Source organism: Mobula hypostoma, chromosome 2 (genome assembly GCF_963921235.1).
Source record: "Mobula hypostoma chromosome 2, sMobHyp1.1, whole genome shotgun sequence".
NCBI classification, from domain to species: Eukaryota; Metazoa; Chordata; class Chondrichthyes; order Myliobatiformes; family Myliobatidae; genus Mobula; species Mobula hypostoma.
The window spans coordinates 60,480,707-60,505,802 of NC_086098.1; the positions used below are offsets into that span (position 1 = coordinate 60,480,707).

At 39.5% G+C, this 25,096-nt stretch overlaps 1 protein-coding gene across 1 annotated transcript in view; it reads right to left on the reverse strand.

Annotated features, from left to right (window-relative positions):
- Positions 1 to 1,496: 1,496 nt before the first annotated feature.
- The window catches only part of slc66a3 (solute carrier family 66 member 3), a 38,754-nt gene continuing 15,154 nt past the window's right edge, over positions 1,497 to 25,096 (reverse strand). Inside the window, exons 2-8 of the mRNA XM_063037578.1 lie at positions 23,247 to 23,329; positions 22,311 to 22,380; positions 18,802 to 18,859; positions 11,170 to 11,290; positions 6,301 to 6,342; positions 4,632 to 4,728; positions 1,497 to 2,265 (exon numbers count right to left, since the gene is read on the reverse strand). Coding sequence (XP_062893648.1) covers positions 4,637 to 4,728; positions 6,301 to 6,342; positions 11,170 to 11,290; positions 18,802 to 18,859; positions 22,311 to 22,380; positions 23,247 to 23,329 — 466 coding nt within the window. The 3' untranslated portion in view covers positions 1,497 to 2,265; positions 4,632 to 4,636. The remainder of the gene's footprint in view (positions 2,266 to 4,631; positions 4,729 to 6,300; positions 6,343 to 11,169; positions 11,291 to 18,801; positions 18,860 to 22,310; positions 22,381 to 23,246; positions 23,330 to 25,096) is intronic.

Genomic DNA, 25,096 nt, shown 5'->3' on the forward strand with positions numbered 1-25,096 from the left:
CAGTGTTAGCTGTGAGGAGGATGCTAAGAGGATGCAGGGTGACTTGGATAGGTTGGGTGAGTGGGCAAATTCATGGCAGATGCAATTTAATGTGGATAAATGTGAAGTTATCCACTTTGGTGGCAAAAATAGGAAAACAGATTATTATCTGAATGGTGGCCGATTAGGAAAAGGGGAGGTACAACGAGACCTGGGTGTCATTATACACCAGTCATTGAAAGTGGGCATGCAGGTACAGCAGGCGGTGAAAAAGGCGAATGGTATGCTGGCATTTATAGTGAGAGGATTCGAGTACAGGAGCAGGGAGGTACTACTGCAGTTGTACAAGGCCTTGGTGAGACCACACCTGGAGTATTGTGTGCAGTTTTGGTCCCCTAATCTGAGGAAAGACATCCTTGCCATAGAGGGAGTACAAAGAAGGTTCACCAGATTGATTCCTGGGATGGCAGGACTTTCATATGAAGAAAGACTGGATGAACTAGGCTTGTACTCGTTGGAATTTAGAAGATTGAGGGGGGATCTGATTGAAACGTATAAAATCCTAAAGGGATTGGACAGGCTAGATGCAGGAAGATTGTTCCCGATGTTGGGGAAGTCCAGAACGAGGGGCCACAGTTTGAGGATAGAGGGGAAGCCTTTTAGGACCGAGATTAGGAAAAACTTCTTCACACAGAGAGTGGTGAATCTGTGGAATTCTCTGCCACAGGAAACAGTTGAGGCCAGTTCATTGGCTATATTTAAGAGGGAGTTAGATATGGCCCTTGTGGCTACGGGGGTCAGGGGGTATGGAGGGAGGGCTGGGGTGGGGTTCTGAGTTGGATGATCAGCCATGATCATAATAAATGGTGGTGCAGGCTCGAAGGGCCGAATGGCCTACCCCTGCACCTATTTTCTATGTTTCTATGTTTCTAGTCCCTGCAGATACCGCAAATTCAGAGTAACACAGAAACGAAGGTACTCACCAATCAGTCAGCATCTGTTAAGAGGAATAAACAGTTGATCTTTTAGGCCAAGAACCTTCATCAGGAAATGCTTCCTATGCCAATCCTACTATCTAAAGGTCTTTATTATCCACCTTTGATTTTTGTTAAATTATAAGCATTCATTGTATAATGTATTTCATTAGGGATGGAGGATTAAACACACATTTAGGCCTCTATTCTGTGATCGATGAGCTTGGCTAAAAGTATTAGATGTAAAACAGACAGATTTTTGTGAGCCACCATAAAATGGAAATGTCAAAGCTGACTTTTCAAACAATTCAGTCTACACAGGCCCTTCACCACCCATCCTGGTTTCTACCTGGAACAAGATGCACGCAGGAAACTGCGCTAATTCCTTCTCCATTGTGGCAGATTTACAGATAAATAGATCACCAGGATAATCTGCGGGAGGAGGCGGAATAGAAAACGAATCCCCAGTCAGTGATTCATCAAATGTGAGACATTGATGCAGATGGTACTAATAAACCAAAAGTACACAATGATTTAGTCTAGTCAAAATGTTATATTTATGTAAGAAAAATAGCATTGTAAAATGAAAAATTACACTGGATGAATGAGTTTCCAAACAATTTGATCCAATATGTAGTTAAGCTTTATACAAACATATATATTAGTTAAGCATTTGTTTTCCATATGAAAATGATTAAAAAATACAATTTAATAATTCTAGATCTGTTAAGCTGTAAAGCTATTTGCAGAAATGCAAGCATATAACTATATTTAAAGTTGTCCTTTGGGTAGTATACCCAACTCCCACTTTAACAATACATTATGGGGAGAAAAAAGGAAAATAGTTTACATAAGATCATTGTGCAACACAGAGACCTACACCTGTGGAAACAGGATGAAGTGCCTTCTATCACCATTCTAAGCCAAATAGCAAATGCAGAGCTACAACAAAGTGAATGCAATGTTAGTTGCATTCATGAATCAAAATGTCTGAATTATTTACTCATCCAAAGTGGTTACCCCAAAATGAATCTACTGAATTCATATTTTCATCCAATTTAGTCAACTGTCAAGTGATAGAAAAAAAATTAAGAAATGTCAATTATACAAGGGGTGATTGATAAGTTCGTGGCCAAAGGTAGAGGGAGTCAATTTTAGAAAACCTAGCACATTTATTTTTCAAAATCGTCCCCTCCTACATTTACACACTTAGTCCAACAGTCGCGGAGCATACGGATCCCTTCTTTGGAGAAGTTGGCATCTTGGACGTCCAGAAGTGGTCCACAGCAGGGGTGATTGATAAGTTCATGGCCTAGGGTAAAGGAGATGAGCTATTAACTTCAAACTTTCTGCATAATCACTCAAAGAGTTGAACTGCATGTGCATGTAATGAGAGCTGTATAACTCATCTCCTGGAGGTCCAAGATGCCAACTTCTACAAAGAAGGGATCCGCATGTTCCACGACCACTGGACTAAGTGTGTAAACGTAGGAGGGGACTGTGTTGAAAAATAAATGTGCTAGGTTTTCTAAAACTGACTCCATCTATCTTAGGCCATGATAAAGCTGTGAAAGTTTTTCACCCCACCTTCAAATTTGTTAACTAAAATGGCTTTGAAGTGGTTTCTCTTCACCTACACTGCATCAATACATGATAAAATTGAAAACTGTTGCAATCAACTAAGTGCATGAAGGTAGTACATAATGGCTCTAATAAATGCTTTTATTAGCTGTCTTTCAGAAATTCATGTTTTCACAGTGCATACATTCATGTTTGTTGGAAATGCAGCAGCCAATATGGGCACAGCAAGCTGGAACACTGCAAGGATAATCAATGGGTATAAACAATAGCCATCAGAACTTCTACCTGAAAATGTGGATGGAGGTTTGGACTCATCCAAAACATTCCACATTCAACAGTCCAGCCGGTCCTTGGAGTATCAGATTGGAATATTCACCCCCCGCCCCCCGCCACACTCCATGCATTTGCCGCAGAGAGAAAAAAACCCATTAACCATCCAAGGACTTTCCTGAACTTAGAATCTGAGAAGTAAAACAATGTTTCAAAGAAGTGAAACCCTGAATTTTAAGGATAAAGTAGCAATGAGAAAAACTATTCTCTTAATTTAAGGTTCAAAGTAAGTGGTGTTAAAGAGTTAGGTATCCCTGTGGTTAAATAAATTACTAAAATAATCTTAAAGGTAGCTGCCTTATAAAAACAAATTCTTCATCAACCAAATTCCTCATTTTTTAGTAGAATCACTTTGATTCCACAATTTCAAAAGCTGCCAATAATATTTTAAAAATGCTATATTCTGGACTGCACTATTTTATACATAACAGCTAGATTTCTGTGCTACATGTATGAAAAATAATCAGTTTTACATTGTTAAATAACATCCATGTATAAATTAAATCTAAAATACACCTCACATCCGTCACTACTCCTCCTGTTAACTGACCACGCATTTTAGTAAAATAACTTCCATTTCTTCACAGAAACTATTTTGCCATTCAATTTTGATCCAAATTCCTCTCCTATATTTTTTAGATTTAGGTTTTTAAACTTTTGTAATTAGGTTTAGAAACATTTGTGTGTGCTTATTGCATTAAGCAAACACAATCTAAATACACTTGGCTCCCAATTTTGTAAACCTGGAAAGCTGGTGAGGGTGAGGGTGTTGCTGTGACTGAATACTGTTGACCTCACCTACTCCTGAAAGGTTTTCTTTTTTACCTCCCTAACAAGTTATAATTCTCTGGCGTGGCTCCAGCGCCTCTTCCAAATAAACTCTGGAAATGATCCTAGTTGAATACATCACTCTTGCTGGTTCACATCTAGCTGCCATGGGCTAGAATGTTAATATTAAGAATTCTGGCCCTACTATCAATTAAGGTGAAAGGGCAAAGGAAAAGGGAAGAACTGAAAAGAGATCACAGCTGTAGGAGGATGAATTGGGTTACACTGGTTAGCTTGGTAGGACAGCATTTTTACTTAGTTGTGCTACAAATTAAATATACTGCAATATTAAGTGCTCATAAAGGAAACAAAGCATGTTTAATGTTAGTATCTGTAGTGCAGATATAATATATAGTAAAATAATCCAAATTTAGTTTTGCATTGTAATTGCTTTGGGTTAATTTTGGAGGATTCTGATATAAATAATAATGAACCATGGATTAAAGGGTTAGATGTTCTTATTTTATAGGTTTAACTGTTACAAATCAGTATTTGTGATTATACTAATAATCACTGTATCAATGGTAATAAAGGCTTCCATCTGCCTTTCATTTTGTATGGACTTGTTGTAGTGAGTACAGCTGTTCCTTTGTATTATTCAAAAAGTAAAAAGCTCATCAGAATTTATTCTCATCCACTTTCTGCTGGCTACAATATATGTGAGTAGCATCTACGAAAGACCAATGGATAAATTGAATAAGAGAAGCCCTGCCAACTAATTTAATCAGTTTCTAGCCTTGGTCCAGAAGAGACCACACAGGCACATACATTGCCAAGACTGCAAACTATGTCCTGCCAACCACACAATGTCTTGAGAATTTCTTCGGGGGTATTTAGGTTGATTGCCTTTACAAAATATTTCAAATGAACAATGAGAAAGGGTTGCTGGAAGATTTCTGTTTCAATCCAGTTGTGCAATTCTGAGATACAGCTGCTCACCGTGTTCATGCTTGTTTCCTTCCAGTCTTCCTGTAGTAGATGATGGTAGTCAACACCCATACATTCAACAAGCACAGCACCACATAACGTATAATCACTGAAAAGGAAATCAGAGCCTTTATAGAAGATGTACATTTTTATTTAAATACTAACAAACCAAATGCATACAAGTTACAGGATTTTATTACAGAAGTTTGTAATTATCAAGAGTATTTTATATCAATTTCCAATTATTTGAAATAACCACATCACCTCTGTTAGCTGGACAAGGGTAATTATGCTTAGTGTATATATACTGCTTTCGGCTTTCTGAAATAAGTCAACAGGCTATTATTTTTTAAAAAGAATGTTCTTATTACTTCTATTCAGCTGGCAGTGCTACTCAAAAGTTGCTACCACATTATGTCCTCCTCAAGCTTACTACCTGCAAAGTAGGAACAGGCACCAACTCCTTGTATTATTAATGAGAAAAAACTGTTACTGAAGAGAACCTGGTGGTGTATCGGTTATGTTATTTAGACTAGTAATCCACAGACCTGGATTAACGAGATGGAAATGAGTCCACATCTGACTGGAGAACATAAATTCAATTAGTTATTTGATACAAAAAGCTAGTTTAAGTAAGTGACCAAACACATCTGCTTCACTGATACCCTGTCTGGAAAGAAAATCTGTCTTCTCTATCCCGGGGTGTATGGGGTGTCTAGGGAGGGGTAGCACCTCTGGTGGGGGGAGGCCTGCCGTACCCTTTTTCAGGGCAGCTCATCCACCTTTGGTCCCCACCTGGCGCTCAGCTCTCACCTTTGGCTCCAAGTAGCTGTAGCATGCGCAGCAGCCACACCCCAGTAAACCGTCTCGGCAGACGGGCCAAACCAGGTAGCCGACGGGTCTTGGGCGACCCTCGGTGAGGTAGGGGATCTGCCTATCCCAGCGTGTGAAGTCTGGCTATGGCGGATTGTGCAGAAAAGACCGATTAATGGTCCAATGGTCAAGGCGGCAGGCCAGCAGGCGTTTGTGGAGTGCTAAGAGCACGACAAGGCACTTAGACGTCCTGGTCATCCACTGCAAGTGGTGGTGATCTCTTTAAACTCACCCGGCAGAAGGCAAAGGCAAACCACTGCTGTAATCTGCCACGTACATGATTTCCCAATATGTCAGAGTGGCGTGGAGGGAAATTGTCTGCCAACTGGAGATTCCAGATGCGACCTAACGACGACGATCTCTGGTTATGCCTATAGGTGAATCCAATGCAACCGAATGACTCTTAAAAGCCTCCCAAAGTAACCCATTAAGTGACTCTCTTTAAGAATAATTAGCGATAAGCCATATAATATAGAATTACATACCTGTGGTCAAAAAGACAGACTACTCAAATGTATACCAAATAAGGATGCATATTTTTGTAAACCACATAAAAATACTATGGTAATTTTGGTATTATTCACTATGGTTAGTTATGATATTTAGAGAATTAATTTCTTTCATCTGGGAACCTTTTCCCTTTGCAGTACATGAGAAATTCTTACGTTCTACAAACCATTATATTCGCTATTTGGATGAAAGTGATGTTTTTACAATGGAAGAGTTAATCTATTTTCATTTGCAAATTCTGAAATTTCAAATTAGAATTGTGATAAGACGACTGTATACATATCAAAAGCCCATTCACCTGCAGTGTCCTGGGTGGTCATCAGAGTAGTGAAGACTCGTGCTGTGTAAGAATAATAAAATTAAGGTCACAATTCAAAGATTAATAATTGCATCAAATTTAGGAGAGAATCCACAGCTAATTGTTGTGGAAAAACACATTCACCACGTACAGTGTTTCCACATCCTGCTGTAGTAACTTCCTTTTACAGCAATAGTCTATCCCAATATACTGACTGCTTTTCTCATTTCCACCTTTGTGGTCTGTCACAGTTCTACCCATCTGCAGTTGTGTTGTTCACAGTCCTGAGTACTCACAAACCTTGCCTACACTTATTAACCTTCATTGGTTCCTTGCCTATTAGTTTAGTTATTGTAATAACTAAATCACTGAATTAGTATAGCATAGGTAAACCTTCAGCCAATTGGTCTGTGTTGGTGTTTCATCAAAGGAATGAAGTGAATTCCAATCTCCAAGTCTTCCCCCGTGGCCCTAGGAATTTTACTTTTTCACATATTTTAATAGCACATCAGCCTAATTGTAGAGTTGCACTTCTGATATGTTGCCTTTGGCAATATGCAACCTTTTGCTCACTGTCCAATCTAAAACAACGTTGCCAAAATTTTTTTTCAGCGGTTTGATCAAGGCATGACTGCGCACGCGCCTGGACGTCAGTGAGTTAGATTGGCAGGAAGAATTTAAAAGGAGATAATTTTTTCTTCATAGGTTTGATCGAGGCATGACTGCGCAGGCGTGCGAACGTCAGCGAGTTAGATTGGTAGGAAGAATTTAAAAGATCATTTTTTCTTCAGCGGTTCAACCTAGGCATGACTGTGCAGGTGCATGGATGTCAGCGAGTTAGACTGGCAGGAAGAATTTAAAAAGAAGACAGCTTTACAGAGCGAGCATCAGAGTAGAGGGAGTCAGAGTAGGAGGGCTTTGGCTTAATGAGGCTTCGGCAATAACGGGTCGAGGTGAGGTAAGTTACTTGTGAAGAATAGGAATAGGAAGTATGTCTGCGAGGCCAGTGTTCTGTACTGGGCGTCAGATGTGGGAAGTCTGGGAGACTCCCAGCCTCCCGGACGGCCACACTTGCACCAGGTGTGTTGAGCTGCAGCTCCTTTGGGCCTGGGTTAGGGAACTGGAGATGCAGCTTGATGACCTTCGTCTGGTCGGGGTAAGTGAGGAGGTGATAGATAGGAGCTATAGGGAAGTAGTCACACCGGGGCCTCGGGAGACAGATAAGTGGATAACAGTCAGGAGAGGGAAGGGCAAGAGTCAGATACTAGAGAGTACCCCTGTGGCTGTCCCCTTTAACAATATTGTTTGAGTATTGTTGGAGATGACAGCCTACCTGAAGGAAGCAACAGTGGCTGTGCCTCTGGCACAGAGTCTAGCCCTGTGGCTCAGAAGGGTAGGGAAAGGAAGAGGATGGCAGCAGTGATAGGGGATTCTATAGTTCGGGGGTCAGACAGGTGATTCTGTGGACACAGGAAAGAAACACGGATGGTAGTTTGCCTCCCAGGTGCCAGGGTCCGGGATGTTTCTGATCGCGTCCACAGTATCCTGAAGTGGGAAGGTGAACAGCCAGGGGTCATGGTACACATTGGTACCAACAACACAGGTAGGAAGAGGGAGGAGATTACAAAGGAAGTTGAGAAGCAGGACCTCAAAGGTAGTAATCTCGGGATTACTGCCTGTGCCACGCGACAACGAGTATAGGAATAGAGTGAGGTGCAGGATAAATGCGTGGCTGAGAGATTGGAGCAGGGAGCAGGGATTCAGATTTCTGGATCACTGTGACCTCTTTTGGGGCAGGCATGACCTGTACAAAAAGGATGGGTTGACTTGAATCTGAAGGGGACCAATATCCTGGCAGGGAGGTTTGCTAAGGCTATTGGGGAGAGTTTAAATTAGAATTGCTGGGAGATGGGAACCGAACTGAAGAGACGGAGGAAGGGGTGGCTGGCTCACAAATAGAGAAAGCTTGGAGACAGTGCGAGAGGGAGGATAGGCAGTTGGTAGGGAAGGGATGTGCTCAGACCGATGGTTTGAAATATGTCTATTTTACTTGGCGCTATGATGTTGTGGCCATTACAAAGACTTGGATGGCTCAAGGGCAGGAATGGTTACTCAGAGTGCCAGGCTTTAGATGTTTCAGAAAGGACAGGGAAGGAGGCAAAAGAGGTGGGGGCGTGGCACTGTTGATCAGAGATAGAGTCACGGCTGCAGAAAAGGAGGAAGTCATGGAGGGATTGTCTACTGAGTCTCTGTGGGTGGAAGTTAGAAACAGGAAGGTGTCAATAATTCTACTGGGTTACACGCAATAGTAACAGGGACATCAAGGAGCAGATAGGGAGACAAATTCTGGAACGGTACAATAATAACAGGGTTGGCGTGATGGGAGATTTTAATTTCGCCAATACTCATTGGCATCTCTCTAGAGCAAGGGCTTTAGATGGGGTGGAGTTTGTTAGGTGTGTTCAGGAAGGTTTTCTGACACAATATGTGGATAAGCCTACAAGAGGAGAGGCTGTGCTTGATCTGGTATTGGGAAATGAACCTGGTCAGGTGTGAGGTCTCTCAGTGGGAGAGCATTTTGGAGATAGTGATCACAATTCTATCTCCTTTACCATAGCATTGGAGAGGGATAGGAACAGATAAGTTAAGAAAACGTTTAATTGGAGTAAGGGGAAATCTGAAGCTATCAGGCAGGAATTTGAAAGCATAAATTGGGAACAGATGTTCTCAGGGAAATGTACAGCAGATACGTGGCAAAAGTTCAGGGGATATTTGCATGGCATTCTGCATAGGTATGTTCCAATGAGACGGGGAGAGGACGGTAGGGTACAGGAACCATGGTATACAAAGGCTGTTGAAAATCTAGTCAAGAAGAAAACTTATGAAAGGTTCAATAAACTAGGTAATGATTGAGATCTAGAAAATTAAGGCTAGCAGGAAGAAGTTTAAGAATGAAATTAGAAGAGCCAGAAGGGGCCATGAGAAGGCCTTGGCGGACATGATTAAGGAAAACCCCAAAGCATTCTACAAGTATATGAAGAGCAAGAGGATAAGACATTAGAGAATAGGATCAACAAAGTGTGACAGTGGAAAAGCGTGCATGGAATTGGAGGAGATAGCAGAGGTACTTAATGAATACCTTGCTTCAGTATTCACTACGGAAAAGAATCTTGGCGATCGTAGGGATGACTTACAGCGGACTGAAAAGCTTGAGCATGTAGATATTAAGAAAGAGGATGTGCTGGAGCTTTTGGAAAGCATCAAGTTGGATAAGTCACCGGAACTGGATCAGAAGTACCCCAGGCTACAGTGGGAGGCGAGGGAGGAGATTGTTGAGCCTCTGGCAATGATCCTTGCATCAATGGGGACGGGAGAAGTTCCAGAGGATTGGAGGGTTGCAAATGTTGTTCCCTTATTCAAGAAAGGGAGTAGAGATAGCCCAGGAAATTATAGACCAGTGAGTCTTACTTCAGTGGTTGGTAAATTGATGGAGAAGATCCTGAGAGGCAGGATTTATGAACATTTGGAGAGGCATAATATGATTAGGAATAGTCAGCATGGCTTTGTCAAAGGTAGGGTGGGTTTTACAAGCCTGATTGAGTTTTTGAGTATGTGACTAAACACATTGATGAAGGTAGAGCAGTAGATGTAGTGTATATGGATTTCAGCAAGTCATTTGATAAGGTACCCCATGCAGGGCTTATTGACAAAGTAAGGAAGCATGGGATCCAAGAGGACCTTGCTTTGTGGATCCAGAATTGGCTTGCCTACAGAAGGCAAAGAGTGGTTGTAAAGGGTCATATTCTGCATGGAGGGCGATGACCAGTGGTGTGCCTCAGGGATCTGTTCTGGGACCTCTTCTCTTCGTGATGTTTGTAAATGACTTGGATGAGGAAGTGGAGGGATGGGTTAGTAAGTTTGCTGATGACACAAAGGTTGGGGGTGTTGTGCATAGTATGGAGGGCTGTCAGAGGTTACAGCGGGACATTGATAGGATGCAAAACCGGGCTGAGAAGTGGCAGATGGAGTTCAACACAGACAAGTGTGAGGTGGTTCATTTTGGTAGGTCAAATATGATGGCAGAATATAGTATTAATGGTAAGACTCTTGGCAGTGTGGAGGATCAGAGGGATCTTGGCGTTCAAGTCCATATGACACTCAAAACTGCTGCGCAGGTTGACTCTGTAGTTAAGAAGGCATACGGTGTACTGGCCTTCATCAACTGTGGGATTGAGTTCAAGAGCCGAGAGGTAATGTTGCAGCTATATAGGACCCTGGTCAGACCCCACTTGGAGTACTGAGCTCAGTTCGGGTCACCTCACTACAGGAAGGATGTGGAAATTATAGAAAGGGTGCATAGGTGATTTACAAGGATGTTGCCTGGATTGAGGAGCATACCTTATGAGAATAGGTTGAGTGAACTTGGCCTTTTCTCCTTGGAGTGATGGATGTTGAGAGGTGACCTGATTGAGGTGTACAAGATAATGAGAGGCATTGATCATGTGGATAGTCAGAGACTTTTTCCCAGGGCTGAAATGGCTGGCATGAGAGGGCATAGTTTTAAGGTGCTTGGAAAAAGGTACAGAGGAGGTGTCAGGTTTTGTTTTAAAATGCAGAGTGGTGAGTGCATGGAATGGGCTGCTGGCGACGGTGGTGGAGGCGGATACAATAGGGTCTTTTGAGAGACTCCTGGATAGGTACATGGAGCTTAGAAAAATAGAGGGCTATGGGTAACCCTAGGTAATTTCTAAAGTAAGGACATGTTCGGCATACCATTGTGGGCTGAAGGGCCTGTATTTTGCTGTAGGTTTTCTATGTTTCTATGTTTTGTCTGCCAAGCAATGAAATCCATTTTAAAGTCACACTTACCGCAAGTAGTGTAGATTGCAAAACTCCATGTCAACGCACTAACTTGATCAGAGTTCCGGGTTGTCCACAGAGACTGCAGTTGAGCATATTTACTTAATGCACTGATATATGTGGATAGATTCTACAACAAAAAAGTTAATCAAAAAAAGGTCACTAGCCAATCCTCAAGTACTGCCTCTGTGCAAATCAAATCTGAACCCAAGACAGTCATAGATTTCAATTAAGAATGCAGTTTTTAAAAAAGTTAATCAATTAAAGGGCTGCACTATTACATATAAATGCTAAGCCAAAAGAGAATTAAGAATACACAGTATTACTATTCTTATTCTAATAATGAGAGATTCAATGATCTTTGATTCATTCAGTGTTTTTCTCCAACTCTTCATCAACTTTCAATCAACGAAGCACATTTATCGTTGGCAATATTAAATAGATATTTTGTAAAACTGTTATTTGGTACTGGTAGTGAGGGTCCAATGAACTCAAACCTAAGTTCCGACAATTTGCGAAATATTACTGGAAAATACTTAGCAGTTTATAAAATAATTGAAATAGAACAGTTTTTTAAAAACTTGATTTAAAACTCAAAAGGAAATAAAATGTCACTTTGATCCCAATAGCCACTTTTGAATTGTAGTTATTTTAATACAAGATCCCACATGCCATCTTGGTCAATGTCTCCCATCCACTACATAATGTACTAGGTGGGCACAGGAGTACATTCAGCCAGAGACTCATTCCACCGAGATGCAACACAGAGCGTCATAGGAAGTCATTCCTGCCTGTGGCCATCAAACTTTACAACTCCTCCCTTGGAGGGTCAGAGACCCCGAGCCGATAGGCTGGTCCTGGACTTATTTCACAATTTACTGGCATAACTTACATATTACTATTTAACTATTTATTACTATTTTCTATTACTATTCTATTATCATTTATTATTTCTATGACTATTACTATTTACTAATAGTAATATTACTATTACTACTTATTATTTATGGTGCAACTGTAACGAAAACCAATTTCCCCCGGGATCAATAAAGTATGACTATGACTAAGCTGCAGTGAGATAATAGCCAGACAATTTTATTTTACATGATGCCAGTTGAGGATAGATAAAGGTCAGCAAAGAGAAATACTCCTTTTTTTTTAAAAAAAAAGACATCTTTTAGACAGACTGGAGTGGACAGGTGTTCAATCAGAGCTGAACATTTGCTCCCATGCTTACATTTCTGGACAAGGGCTTGAATCCATAGCCTTCTGAAGGCTAACTCTCAGTCAAATCTGACATCATGAAACCCCAGGCAAGCCCACGGTTTGAAAACCAACTTGCTACATTTGAAACCTGACTTCGTCACTTGAATTCCACTTCAGGGTTTCCCCCATCTTCCAAAGTCCACATCACCTTTTTAGGCTTCGTGTGCAGAGAATAGTAAACAAAAGAATAGGAGAAAAGGTTAAGACAAGAACAATAGAATAAAACAGCAAGAGAAAAAAAAGATGGGGACAGACTGTAAAATAAAAGGGAGATGGGGCAATCAATTTCTAAACGTTCGTTAACCTGTTTTAACTGACACTGAAAGACTTATTACATTTGATTACCAATCATCCCAATAGGTCTTTCTGTAATTAAAATATGTGAACTGATATGGAACAAAGATGTGTTTTATACAGTTTTGAATGTTACTGTAATAATCAATTACTATTGTCTTGCATTTAGAATTCACTTTTCATAAAAGTAATCTGGATGGCAATCAAGGTCATGCAGATAACCCTTTAAACACTTGATAATACAAGGGAAAACTATTTTTAAAACTGAAGTTATTATTGTATTTTTGCAGCATGTTAGATAGAAAACTGCTTGGAACTAATGACAAGGACATTCATGATGGAGGCAGTAGAGTGAAGTAATTTTTAACGTCAATTCATCCAGCTGCTTGTGAAACAGTACAGGAATCTTTAATTAAAGAGAATGCATCATCAACCTCTTGGGATCACAGCATATGGAAAGTTTCCACATTCTGTTACATCCAGACTTTGGCTTTTTTTCCTGTACATTTGCTCTGCACTGATTAAAATTTACATTAATGAAATGTGATATAAACTAAGAAATAGTATGAGCAAAGGAAAATGATGGCAAATAGCCAGAAAGACTGAGACAAATTATATTGAAGAGAATCAAATTATCCCAGTGTTACTTTGTATAACTTAGGATTTTTCTAATTATTTTTAGCAGAGTATGGTAATATTAATATCAAAACAGCCGTCATAAAAAACTGTCTCTGACAATCACTGAATTCACAGAAGTAGGAGAAATTTGCACTTTGGCTGAAGGTACATGGGAAAGCAAAACACTTTGCCAATCACTCTCTCCTGCTCTTCATCTTATCATGGACTTTCCCTTCTGTTCTTTCGACACTACTCTCCCCAACATATCCACACACAGACACACAAGTGTTTGAGCAAAAGCTGAATTAACAAGGAAACTCTGCATTGACTAATAAGCTGAGTTGTTACACCAAATATTTATTGATATTAATATATCAGTAAATAATATTTACTGCAAACAATGCTCCAAGTTTGGTCTAATAGTGTAAAGTTGCAACATGATCTCCCAAATCTTATATTCTATGATGCAATTTATAAACTCTCCCAAATTTGTAGTGTATCAAACTGAAAATTTGAGAACTACCACTTTTGAACCATCTTCTGTGCAGTTTAATTTATTAACCCACATTTATAGAGAATTTATTTTTTAAAAAATGTTCAGCTCCATATTACAGATGAATTTAGGAGTCAGAGCCAAAACAAAATGTTTAGGTTTTTATCTTGCTTGCCTCTAATGAAGATATTTAGAGCAGTTCTCATCAAGTCATTCATCCCACTGACAGTTGTTCTGTTCAATCTTTCCAAATGAGTGTGAGTACGCAATATTAAGCTGCCTTTACAAAATTTTGATGCTCAGAGCAAACTATGCATGAAGACTAGAGGAAACAATAAAATAACACAATCTTTCTGAATTTTAACATTTACATCAAGGTTTCTGGTTACCAGTCTTCAGGACGCCCCTCACTTTGCACAGATCTTTTAAAAATCTATTATTAAATTTATTATTATGTTTTGTATTTGCAGTTCGTCTTCTTTTGCACATTGGTTATTTGCCCATCTTTGTGAGTAGTTTTTCATTGTTTCTATTGTGTTTCTTTGTATCTGCTGAGAATGCCTGCAAGAAAATGAATCTCAGGAAAGTATGCACTTTGATAATAAATCATCTTTGAACTTTAAAATTTCTGATTATATAATCAGAGCCTGTGCTACTAGACCACTGTTTTTCTTATTATATACGTGACATGGACTTTGTACAAGTTGCACAATTTCAAAGTTGGTTCATAAACAAAAGCTTACTCTGACGATGAATGATGCTTCAGAAGACTAGTTGGATTCTGCAATTCAATGCACTAACTTTGAAAAGAAACACTGAAGAGTAGCATACAAATATCTTGGTGATGCAAGAACAGGGAATTCAGGAGAGTACACAAACGAAGGTAATAGGGCAAGCTGAGGCAGTTGAAGTTATGAAATACAGTAAAACTCAGAAAATCCACTATTCAGCCATTAGGAAATCCTAGTAGTTTCACAGATTATTCATCAGGTAAAATTTGCCCTGTTCCCTGTCCGTTGGCTGGGTGTGGGTTTCTGAGCTTCTCATGAGAACCCCAGGTCCTGTGTTACCAAATACCCATTTGGGCTCAGTATCCTTTGAACTCACCTGCTTCTGTTGGTCCCACTCCATTAAAATTTACTGTTTCTAGTGCTTGCTTGAATTTTTAAAAAATCTGCTTTGTTCAACTTAATTCAAAAATAAAGAATTCGTGCAAAAACCCTTAGGCATCAAATGGAGTACTATCAACAATTCTGAACAGCATATTCTAGGAAAGATGTCAGGACCTAGGAAAATGTAAAGGACGCAAACAAGAGGAATTCTGCAGATGCTGGAAATTCAAGCAACACACATCAAAGTTGCTGGTGAATGACGACTGTACCTCTTCCTAGAGATGCTGCCTGGCCTGCTGTGTTCACCAGCAACTTTGAATTGTAAAGGAAATGCCCATCGGGGGTTTGTAGGGATGAAAGGATCCAGTATTGAGGGAAGACCAAGAAGATAATCCTTGTGAAAGCAGAGATTAATATGGAGACCTAATACAGGAATTCGGCATTATCATGGGTATTGAGGACCGAACAGAAATTTTAGGAAGGTTGTGAAAGGAGAACCATAGAGAATTTTCTAGAGTGACTATGGGAAATTTAACTTAGTGAGGGGGTGAATGGCAGGCCAAGATATATTAGGTACATATTCCAGTTTTCCAGCTGTAATCATTTTTAAAAAGAGGATTTCCCCCTCCTAAACACTTCCCCAACCATTTTCCAGTTTCAGGACAGGGAGTCTGATGATGGTACATCTTCCAGCTCCACGTATTGATTAACTAACTTATCAAAGCCTATGGTAGAATGCTTGCCAAATAGAGCAGGACAATCTGGGACTAAGTTCCTTAAATCTTTTGGTTTACTGTGTTACTGGCACAAGTACAGGCCTGAATGAAATCTCCCTTATAATGTTCAAAATTTACAAGAAAGACTGCAAACAATATTAATGCTGATTAATTGTTTCCATTGTATTGAAACATACTCTCCATAGAGATTTATGTCAAATACTTCAAGACCCTTGCTAAGCTATGGAGGTCAGAAGTTAAAGGAAAATCACTTCACTGTACTTTCACTAATTTCTCAGACTCGGTACAGGAACTGCTGGTAGTCAACCATCAGGATTCTGAACTGGCGTGAATAACTTCAATCACCACTATTCTGAACTGATACTATGACTTAAAGACTCACTTTTAAGGACTCTTTACAAGATGTTCTCAGTGTTACTTTATTATCTGGACACTCTTCTTTGTCAGTCTTCCTTTATGTACAGTTCTTTGTAAATCCCGTTGTATTTTTTTTCCTGTAAATGGGTGCAAGGAATTGAATTTCAAGGTAGCATATGGTAACATATACATACCTTGATAACAAGTTTACTTTGAAATTAAAAATAGATTATTCTTTATTGACACAAAGGAAGCTACAGTCCTGAAACTAATCAATGAGAAGAAAATATTTTAAAGATAGGTCACAAGTTGCTCCTGACATGCACCATTTTCTGGCTTTGAAAGTGAGCCCCCTTCCATTTCTATTATCGCTGATCTTCAAATCCTAATCAAGTTTCTATTACAGGAGCCAAATAGCAATCAGGCTGTAGAGACGGAGAGAGAATTTATGAACCTCTGAAAGCCATCATGACCTACTCTATCAGAATAGGAGAAACAGAAGGAGGAAGATTTAACCATTCACCACCTCAGTAATGTAATAAACCACTGCTGACAATGTGCACACAAGCAAGTCGTCTTTTATTGCTAACTAGGCAACGGGGTGACCTGTTGGGGCACCCTTTGACAGAAGGGTAGTGCAGTCTGATATGACCAGAATGAACATTAAATTTTCCTGAATGCTATTGGTATCGCTTTGCTTTGGAAACTGAAGTAGAAAACCTCAGTTTATTAAAGAAGAACAACGCATAGCAAAGCAAATATAGCTGCTCCTCATTTAATGAAGGACACTTTTGATAGCATTATTTCTGGTTTTTCTGCCACCCTTGTGCCTCTCGTTGTCATTCTGGAGACGTGCAGCCCTTTCATCTCCCGTCTCTTCATCTCTTCTGCTGTTTGTTGTTTGTCTCTGATCCTGGAGATGTGCATGCCTCTCCTCCTCTGTCTCTTCTTCTCTCATCTTTTTTTGTCCTGACTCTTTGATCCTGGAGTCGTGCAGCCCTGGCCTCATCTGATTCTTGTTCTCTCCCTCTCCTTGCCACTTCCCAACGACGTTTGGCGTTTTCTCTTGACCATAATGTCCCCCTTCCCTTTCCACACGGCATAATTAGGCTGACCATTTTTTTTTTTTACCCTAATGCTGGATATGCTGGATAGAAGATATGAAGCAGTAACACCAAAGGATGCTGATTATTCTTGATGATGTGGTTGGCGCTCTCCTAAATGGATGTGATATAGTCACCACTGTCCTTTGACTGCAGCAAAGGGTTTTATGGGTGTCTCGAAGTATGTCATTACAATAAGATTTAATTATCTCTTATTGATGGGTGGCAGTTAGATCTGTCCCAAACCTGCACATGCTGATGGTGATTAGCAGAATGTGACCCCTCGAAATAGAGCTGCCCTGCCCTTTTTCTCCGGTAGGTGTCGCTGCTGAGGCTGGCCGTGCGCATGCGTCGGGCTGACGCGTCCCAATTTCCATGATGGCCGATCGGGTCTCGGGTTAAAAGGGAGCCTGCTTATTTTGGCGACTGAGCAATTTTATACGAATATATAACCCTGAACTTTGCCTGCATTCTGTAAGTTCGCGCATTTTAATTCGATTTAGCCAAAAAAAGTGCCGCTGTAATGCACCGTTTGTGCTAATTGTAAGTCACAGACAGACAAACAGAGCATGAGAGTTTTAGTAGTATATAGATAGATTGTGTTGGGATAAATATAGGTCAAGTCAAAAGAAAGTCACTGATTGCTACCCTTTCAAATGTGCCTTAGAATATTTCACCTCTGGAGAAAAGAGGACCTTGGTTTATCATTCTCTCTGAATGACAGAAACTCACACAATATAGCCCAGGAACTTCTGTTTGGATTAGATGTTCAAACCTCTGGAACAAGCAGCAAAGGAGCTCACTAGTAAGTGGACAAAGAGCTAGCAGTAACAGATATATATTTCTGTCCTTTAGAAATATTAAAAGTGGTTGCAGAAAGACATATCTGAAGGAAGGCACTAAAATGGCCCAATATTGTTTGATTACATGCATGTAAACCAATATTTTAACTAATTTTCAAAGGAATTTCCCATATTTAGCCACATCTTCAGGAGAAAGGAAGAATAATGATCCAGAATATAGAATAATTATTTAAAAGTGCTCACTGAAAAGATAAATTGCAGCACTTTGGTCGTAAGGACAATGCTGTAACTGCTGAGTGAAAATTGCATGGGAACCCCCAGTTACATTCCATTCTATGTTTTAAAAAGCTCTTTTCTTGAAAGTAATTAGTTCCACACATTTTCGTTACACTCATTTTAAATCGTGTTTACGGCCTTTTCTTCTCCCTTAGTTTTTTGGCACCTCAGACAAACTGCTGCTTATAATTGAACAACATGGCCCATCCTAGTTTGCTCAGGCAAGGAGAGCAGACAAAGATTGATATTTATTGAGCATTTATTCATTGCTCTTGGTGTAAAGAATCAGGTGGAAATGTTAAACTTCCAAAGAAATTTAGCATCTCAGCCTCACTATCAATTGATTTTACAGCAACTTTTGGTTCTCCAACTGTAGATGGGCTGATCTATCATTGTCTGTCATCTGAACCTAATTATTTAAGATATCTCAAATGAATGGATTAGTCTGCTAAAAAAACTAAAATAAACAATATAATAAATACAAACAGATTTAATACCCAATTCAATGTGTTTCCACCGTTTGCAAAGAGCCACCTCACAAACGGCATCTGCAATTCACAAACTACTTAATGGAATACTTACCATAGCCAAGTCTATAATTAACCTATGGACTGTTAAAAGTCGCCAGCCAATGATAAATCTGGACATTGTTTAGGTAGAAACTAAGAAAGGAATTCAAGTTGAATATAATATGCACATAGAATATTAGCTAAGAGCTGTTACCAGTTCTACACAACAAAGGCAGATTTCTCCCTCAAATATTGTCGAGAACACTCTATGTACTGAAATTCTGAGTAAAATCTGGCAGACTAAGACATTAAGCCCCTAAATTTGTCCCACTTTAGAAAAGATGTAGAAAGGAAAAACATGACAAAATAATATCTAATTGATCTGATTCAAGCTAAAAGGCTCAATTGATTTTCACTGTTTTGATTTGAACCTTGTCCTTACGTACAGTTTGCATTTGTTTTATTCTTTCTATTTGCATCACTTACAGGGACATTCCATACCAAATAATGTTTAATCTCTAAAGTTACAAAAAACATTCATATTTCTCAAATCATCCAGAAAGTTATGACCAAAACTCAATTATAAATGTTGCTCTGTTAAATTGAATGTTCTGAAATGAATATTTTAATGAGTTCTTGCTTTACCTGGGCACCATTACAATCAGAATCTGGCACGTGTACTTCTGAACAAGTTATCATCACAAGGATTGCACGGACTGATTTCATGATTGAGATATGGAAATTACTGGCAACATATTGCTCATTCTTAAGGTCATGCATAGTGTGGGTTAGTGTTGTTTGCCGCATTGACTTTACTATTTCTACACTGAATTCAAATTCTCCAGTCGTCACGCAGGTAATCTGAACTCACGTTCTCCATATTATCAGCTCCGTGCAACTAATCCATTATCTAAAACATATTGTACATTAATCTAACTTTCAGCTTTTAGGTTTGGTGTCACTTTGTAAAGCAAAATTAGAATTTGCAGTATTTATTGCACTAACCATAAACTGATAAAACACAAATTCTAATCACAAATGGATTACACCCTCATGTTTAAGGAATCATGTTTTTCCCATTACTGCACAGAATATAAAGGAAGGGGTTGGATCTGACTGTTTAATTCTTAGATTAGAATGTTTAATTGATATTTTCTTTGGAGTTTAACAATTAATGATCTGCTTGCATTTATATGCATGTAACAGTTTATAATGCTTCCTAGTGGTTACAATATGTTTATGTAAGTTCAGTGTATTCCACTAGTGGTTATGCAAAGTATAATTCCGAATAGATCTGGAAGCAACTTTGTTTTGCATTAGCTGAATAATCGCTTTCTCATTGTTTAACTCTTATCTACAAATTTGAATTAAATTTTTCTTATCGATGGGTTTAAAATAGCTGCACTGCAAAACAGCACCATCCTAGCTTTCTCTTCATTTAGTAGACCTCTATCCCTGTTTCAATTTTCCTTTGTTCTATCAATGCTTAATAAAATGATCATGAAGCAACAAGTTCCCCCCCCCACCATTTTCCTGACTTCTGAAATAACCTTGGATTGTAACATCAGAATCCAAGATTTGCTATCTGACAACCAATCCATCTTTCAATACTGCATTTCTATGTCCTTCCTTTTGTTATTAGCTTTCCATTACTTTTCACTTGAACTTGTCCAAATATTTTGCATCGGTTTGTTAACCTCTTTCCTATATCCACTCTATTCCCATTCATTATGCAGCTTTGCACCACTCTGCCTACTTTCCTAATTTTAGAATGAGGCCCATACTAGCACTTTGCACAGTAATTGAAAGACCTCCATTATCCACCATTTATTAAAATTCTAACTCAAACACAGTTCAAACAATACAAGATAATTTAATATCTCCCAAACCTTTGAATGTTAAATCAATATTCTTATATTATGCATTCACAGTAATATTTTTACATGAATAAAATGAACTCATTTGCTTTGTATAAACACCACTCACTCCCGCAGTAGCACACCATCTCAGCAAATAAAGTAATTTTGAAGAATTTACTCTTGTCGCACAGCCAAATGCAGTAAACAATATTAACCAGCAAGGTACCAGCAAAAGGAAACAACATAAATAATGTTATTACCCTTTGGTAATTTTAGCTAAGGGTCGATTTGATCTGCTAGGCAGCACAAAAAAAGTCTTCTTAAAGACTCCCTCAGATTTTACTAAAAATTTATATGGAAAGAATATATTGGAGGTTTTTAAACAGGTAGCATTTGATGCTCATCATGGTTCAGTTAGCAGCACAGGGTCCATCCTACTTCAGCACAAATATCCAGACTATTATTCTCAACAAGTTCATATTTGTGTTTCAGTTTGCTGTTCCCTGCACATGAAACACAATAGCATGATGTCAGCCCTGCAGTGAAATATATCAAAGTAAGAGTTAAGTTGTAGCTCAGCAGTTTTCAGCAATAGGGATGAGGAATGAGGTCAACTACAACTAATTTTACATTTCAAATTTAAGGGTTTGATGTTTGGTGCTCTCTGACCTTTGAATTAGAATGTTGTGGCTTCAAATCTCTGTGCTGAATCTTGAACAAGTATTCTAAACTAATTTTTAATGCTCTACTGGTAGGCGTATTAAAGTGCCAGAGGTGTCAATTTTGAAAGACATGATAAGTTGGGTCATAAAATATCCCATAGCTCGATTCAAAAAAACCCAGCAGGTTTGTACTCTCAAAATGCTCTAAGAACTCAGCAGTCAGGCAGGACTGGAAAGGAAGGGAGAAGAAGCCAGAATAAGAATGTAGGAAGAGGGGAAGGTGATAGACAGGTGAGGGGAAGAAAAGAGGTAGTCGAGGAGCCAGAGTGTGGAATGGAAAAAGATGGAAGGGGGAGGGGGAGATATTACCAGAAGTTAGAGAAATTAATGTTCATGCCATCAGGTTGGAGGCTACCCAGACAGAACATGAGGTGTTACTCCTCCAACCTGAGTGGCAGTAGAGGAGGCCATAAACCAACATGTCAGAATGGGAGTGGGAATTGGAATTAAAATGGTTGGCCTCCGGGAAATCCTGCTTTTCACAGACAAAGGATTCAACAAAGCAGTGGGACTGCTTATTCTGACTTCTGCCCCCTTCCTTTCCAGTCCTGATGAAAGGTCTCAGCCCAAAATGTTGACTGTTTATTCCTTTTTATTGATGCTGCTTGATGCTGAGTTCCTCCAGCATTTTGTATTTGTTGCTCTGGATTTCCAGCAACTGCAGAATCTCTTCCATTTAGGATTGTACTCTAACCAGTACTTATTCCTCAGTCTTCATCACTACAAACAGAGCATCTAGTTACCATCACATTGATGCTTGTGGAAACTTGATGTTGAAAAATTGGCTGCTACATCACACAATGTCTATATATTTTATAAGTGCTTTGTTGGCTGTGAAATGTGTTGGCAGGTTCTGAGGCTGTGAAATAACAGAGTTCCTGGAACAATTATTTGATAAAATAATTTACAAAGATATCTGGTTTAAACCAGAACTACAATGGACAGTTGAAAAAAATGAATTACACAAGGATCCCTTGAGTAGAATAAATCTAAAAGGATACAGTATTGCATAGGGTAAGGATGTCCCAATGTTTCCATTGTAAAAGAGTACGCACATCAATAGAACAGCATCTGCAAAGACAAAAGATGGTAGCGTTAGTCAACATATTACAGACAAGATTGGCACAAATTTGCAACTGTCTCTAGCTAATTATTAATATTTTCATTACCATTAATGCAACCAGCAAATAGCAATAAAATTGATTCTGTTGAAGAACACCAAATAAAACCAATCTTCTCTCTTTCAAATATTGACTGATCATTCATACTTCTCTTCTAGGGTCTCATGCTAGATAAATTCTTTTTACTTTTGTTAATAAATTCCCCTTCAATCATTGTACACTGACAGTAGGCCAATTGATAGACAAGTTTGGGGGCAGATTTGAAAAATCATCTCCTATGTTTAACTTTAAAAATGACTACCATCCTGTGTCTCTTTATCCCAAGTTGCCACATCTTTTTGGACAAGGCTGCCAGCCATTGGTAGGCATCTGGTAAGGCAGCAAGGCAAAGTCAAGTCCAACTCAAGTACAGCTAAGCTATACCTGTGCAGCAGAAAAGCCATTGGGCACGGGACTGAGTGTGGGTCAGCAACAGGAAATGAGGGGATGCTTCAGCAGCTATCATAAACACCAGATCTATTTAGATGCTAATCCCATTTTGGCCAAGGATCAGACTTAACTTTCAGCACCTATAGAATATAGTGCTGCTCGTCCTGCTAGACTTGTATACCCGTCACAGTTTTAGCAATGGAAAAAGCAGATACAAGTACATTCAGCTCCTATGACTACCATATTCTCAACTGGATTCACCTCATTTTCTCAGCATCCAGTGTAGAGAAACCTTTTTAACTTTTTCACAATAGAATAGTTCCTCCCTCTCCCTGATCCCAAAAACCTCAGTTTGTTGTACTTACAGTTTGCTAATTTATAGATTACCTTGTGCAATTAGAATTGGATACTCCAAATACGTTGCCAGAGGGTATTCATAATAAGTTTGGTAAGTCAGAAATACTAGAAACCTGAAATAGATCAAAATCAATTTTATGGTCAGTCGATTTGGGTTTCCAGTTTGAAAATCCAAAATATTTTCCATGCTAAGGATGAAAGCACTCCAATTACTTAAAAAGGTTGGTAATAACTTGAAAAAAAGAGTCAGGAAGGCAGTTAGACCATTAACCAGGATGTGGGATACAAATTTCAATGGGAAATTGAAAAGGCATGTAATAGGGCAATGAAATGATAGTCATAAGAGATTTCAATATGCAGGTAGATTGAGAAAATTAGGTTCGTGCTGGATCTCAAGAGACGGGGTCTGTATAATTCCTACGAGATGGATTTTTAGGGCACCTTGTTGTTGAGCCCACTAGGGAAAAGGCAATTTTGGATTGGGTGTTGTGTAATGAACCAGATGTGATTATGAAGCTTAAGGCACAGGAACTTTAAGAAGTAAGTGATCATAATATGACAGAATTCACCCTGTAGTTTGAGAGGGAGTAGATAAAGTTAGGTGTATCAGTATTACAGTAGAGTAAGGGGAAATTACAGAGACATGAGAGAGGAACTGGCCAAAGATAATTGGAAGGGGACACTAAAAGGGATGACAGCAGGACAGTAGTGGCTGAAGTTTCTGGGGTCAATTCAGAAGGAACAGGATACATACATCCCAAAAATGAAGTATTCTATAAGGACAGGTGAGGCAACTATGGCAGACAAGGGAAGCCAAAGACTGCATAAAAGTAAAAGAGGCCATATAATATAGCAAAAATTAATGGAATACTAGAGGATTGGGAAGCTAGATTGGGAAACCAGAGGATAAAGAAAGGATAATATAAACAAAGGATACAAAAACTTTTTTCAGATACAGGTGTCCCCCGCTTTCTGAAAGTTCGCTTTACGAAACCTCACTGTTACGAAAGACCTGCACTAGTTCCCTGTTTTCGCTAACAGAAGGTGTTTTCACTGTTACGAAGAAAGGCAGCGTGCGGAAAAAGCAGCACGCGAAAAAAAAACCAGCGCGCACCCCGAGCAGCCGCTCTCCCCCGGATTCGGAACGGCATTCTCGCCGGCATTGCTTAAACACGTGCCTGTGAGCAGCCATTAGCAAGTTGAGTTCTAAGGTATCGGAAAAGTCTAAAAGAGCTCATAAGGGTGTTACACTTAGCGTAAAACTAGACATAATTAAGCATTTTGATCGTGGTGAACGAAGTAAGGACAAAGTGAGTTTGGCTTGTGGAAGTTGACGAAGATGATGTTGAAGAGGTTTTGGCATCCCATGACCAAGAACTGATAGATGAAGAGCTGATGCAATTGGAAGAGGAAAGGATAACAATCGAAACCGAATGAGTAATGATAAAGTACGACTTTAATTTTGAAAGGGTACATCGGTTTCGGGCATATTTGCAAGATGGTTTGAGTCCTTACAAAGAACTGTATGATCTAAAAATGCGCTTGGCTAAGCAGTCAAGCAAGCCTTCTATATCAGCCACAGCAGATGACGAATCTCGTCCTTCGACATCGAGGCGGGCAGAGATAGAAGAAGATGACCTGCCTGCCCTAATGGAAACAGACGACGATGAGATGACACCCCAGTGTCCCACCACCCAAACCCCCAGGCCGCCGACAGATATCGATTCGTGGAGAATGCAGCGGGAGCCGGGAGGCACACAGCACATCTTTAAGAAAAAAACCGAAATAAACATGCTAATTAATTAGGTGCCGCCTGGCATGTAATTGTCGGCCCAGATCAGAGGCGACGCAATCACCTGGACTATAGCCCAAAGTTCTGA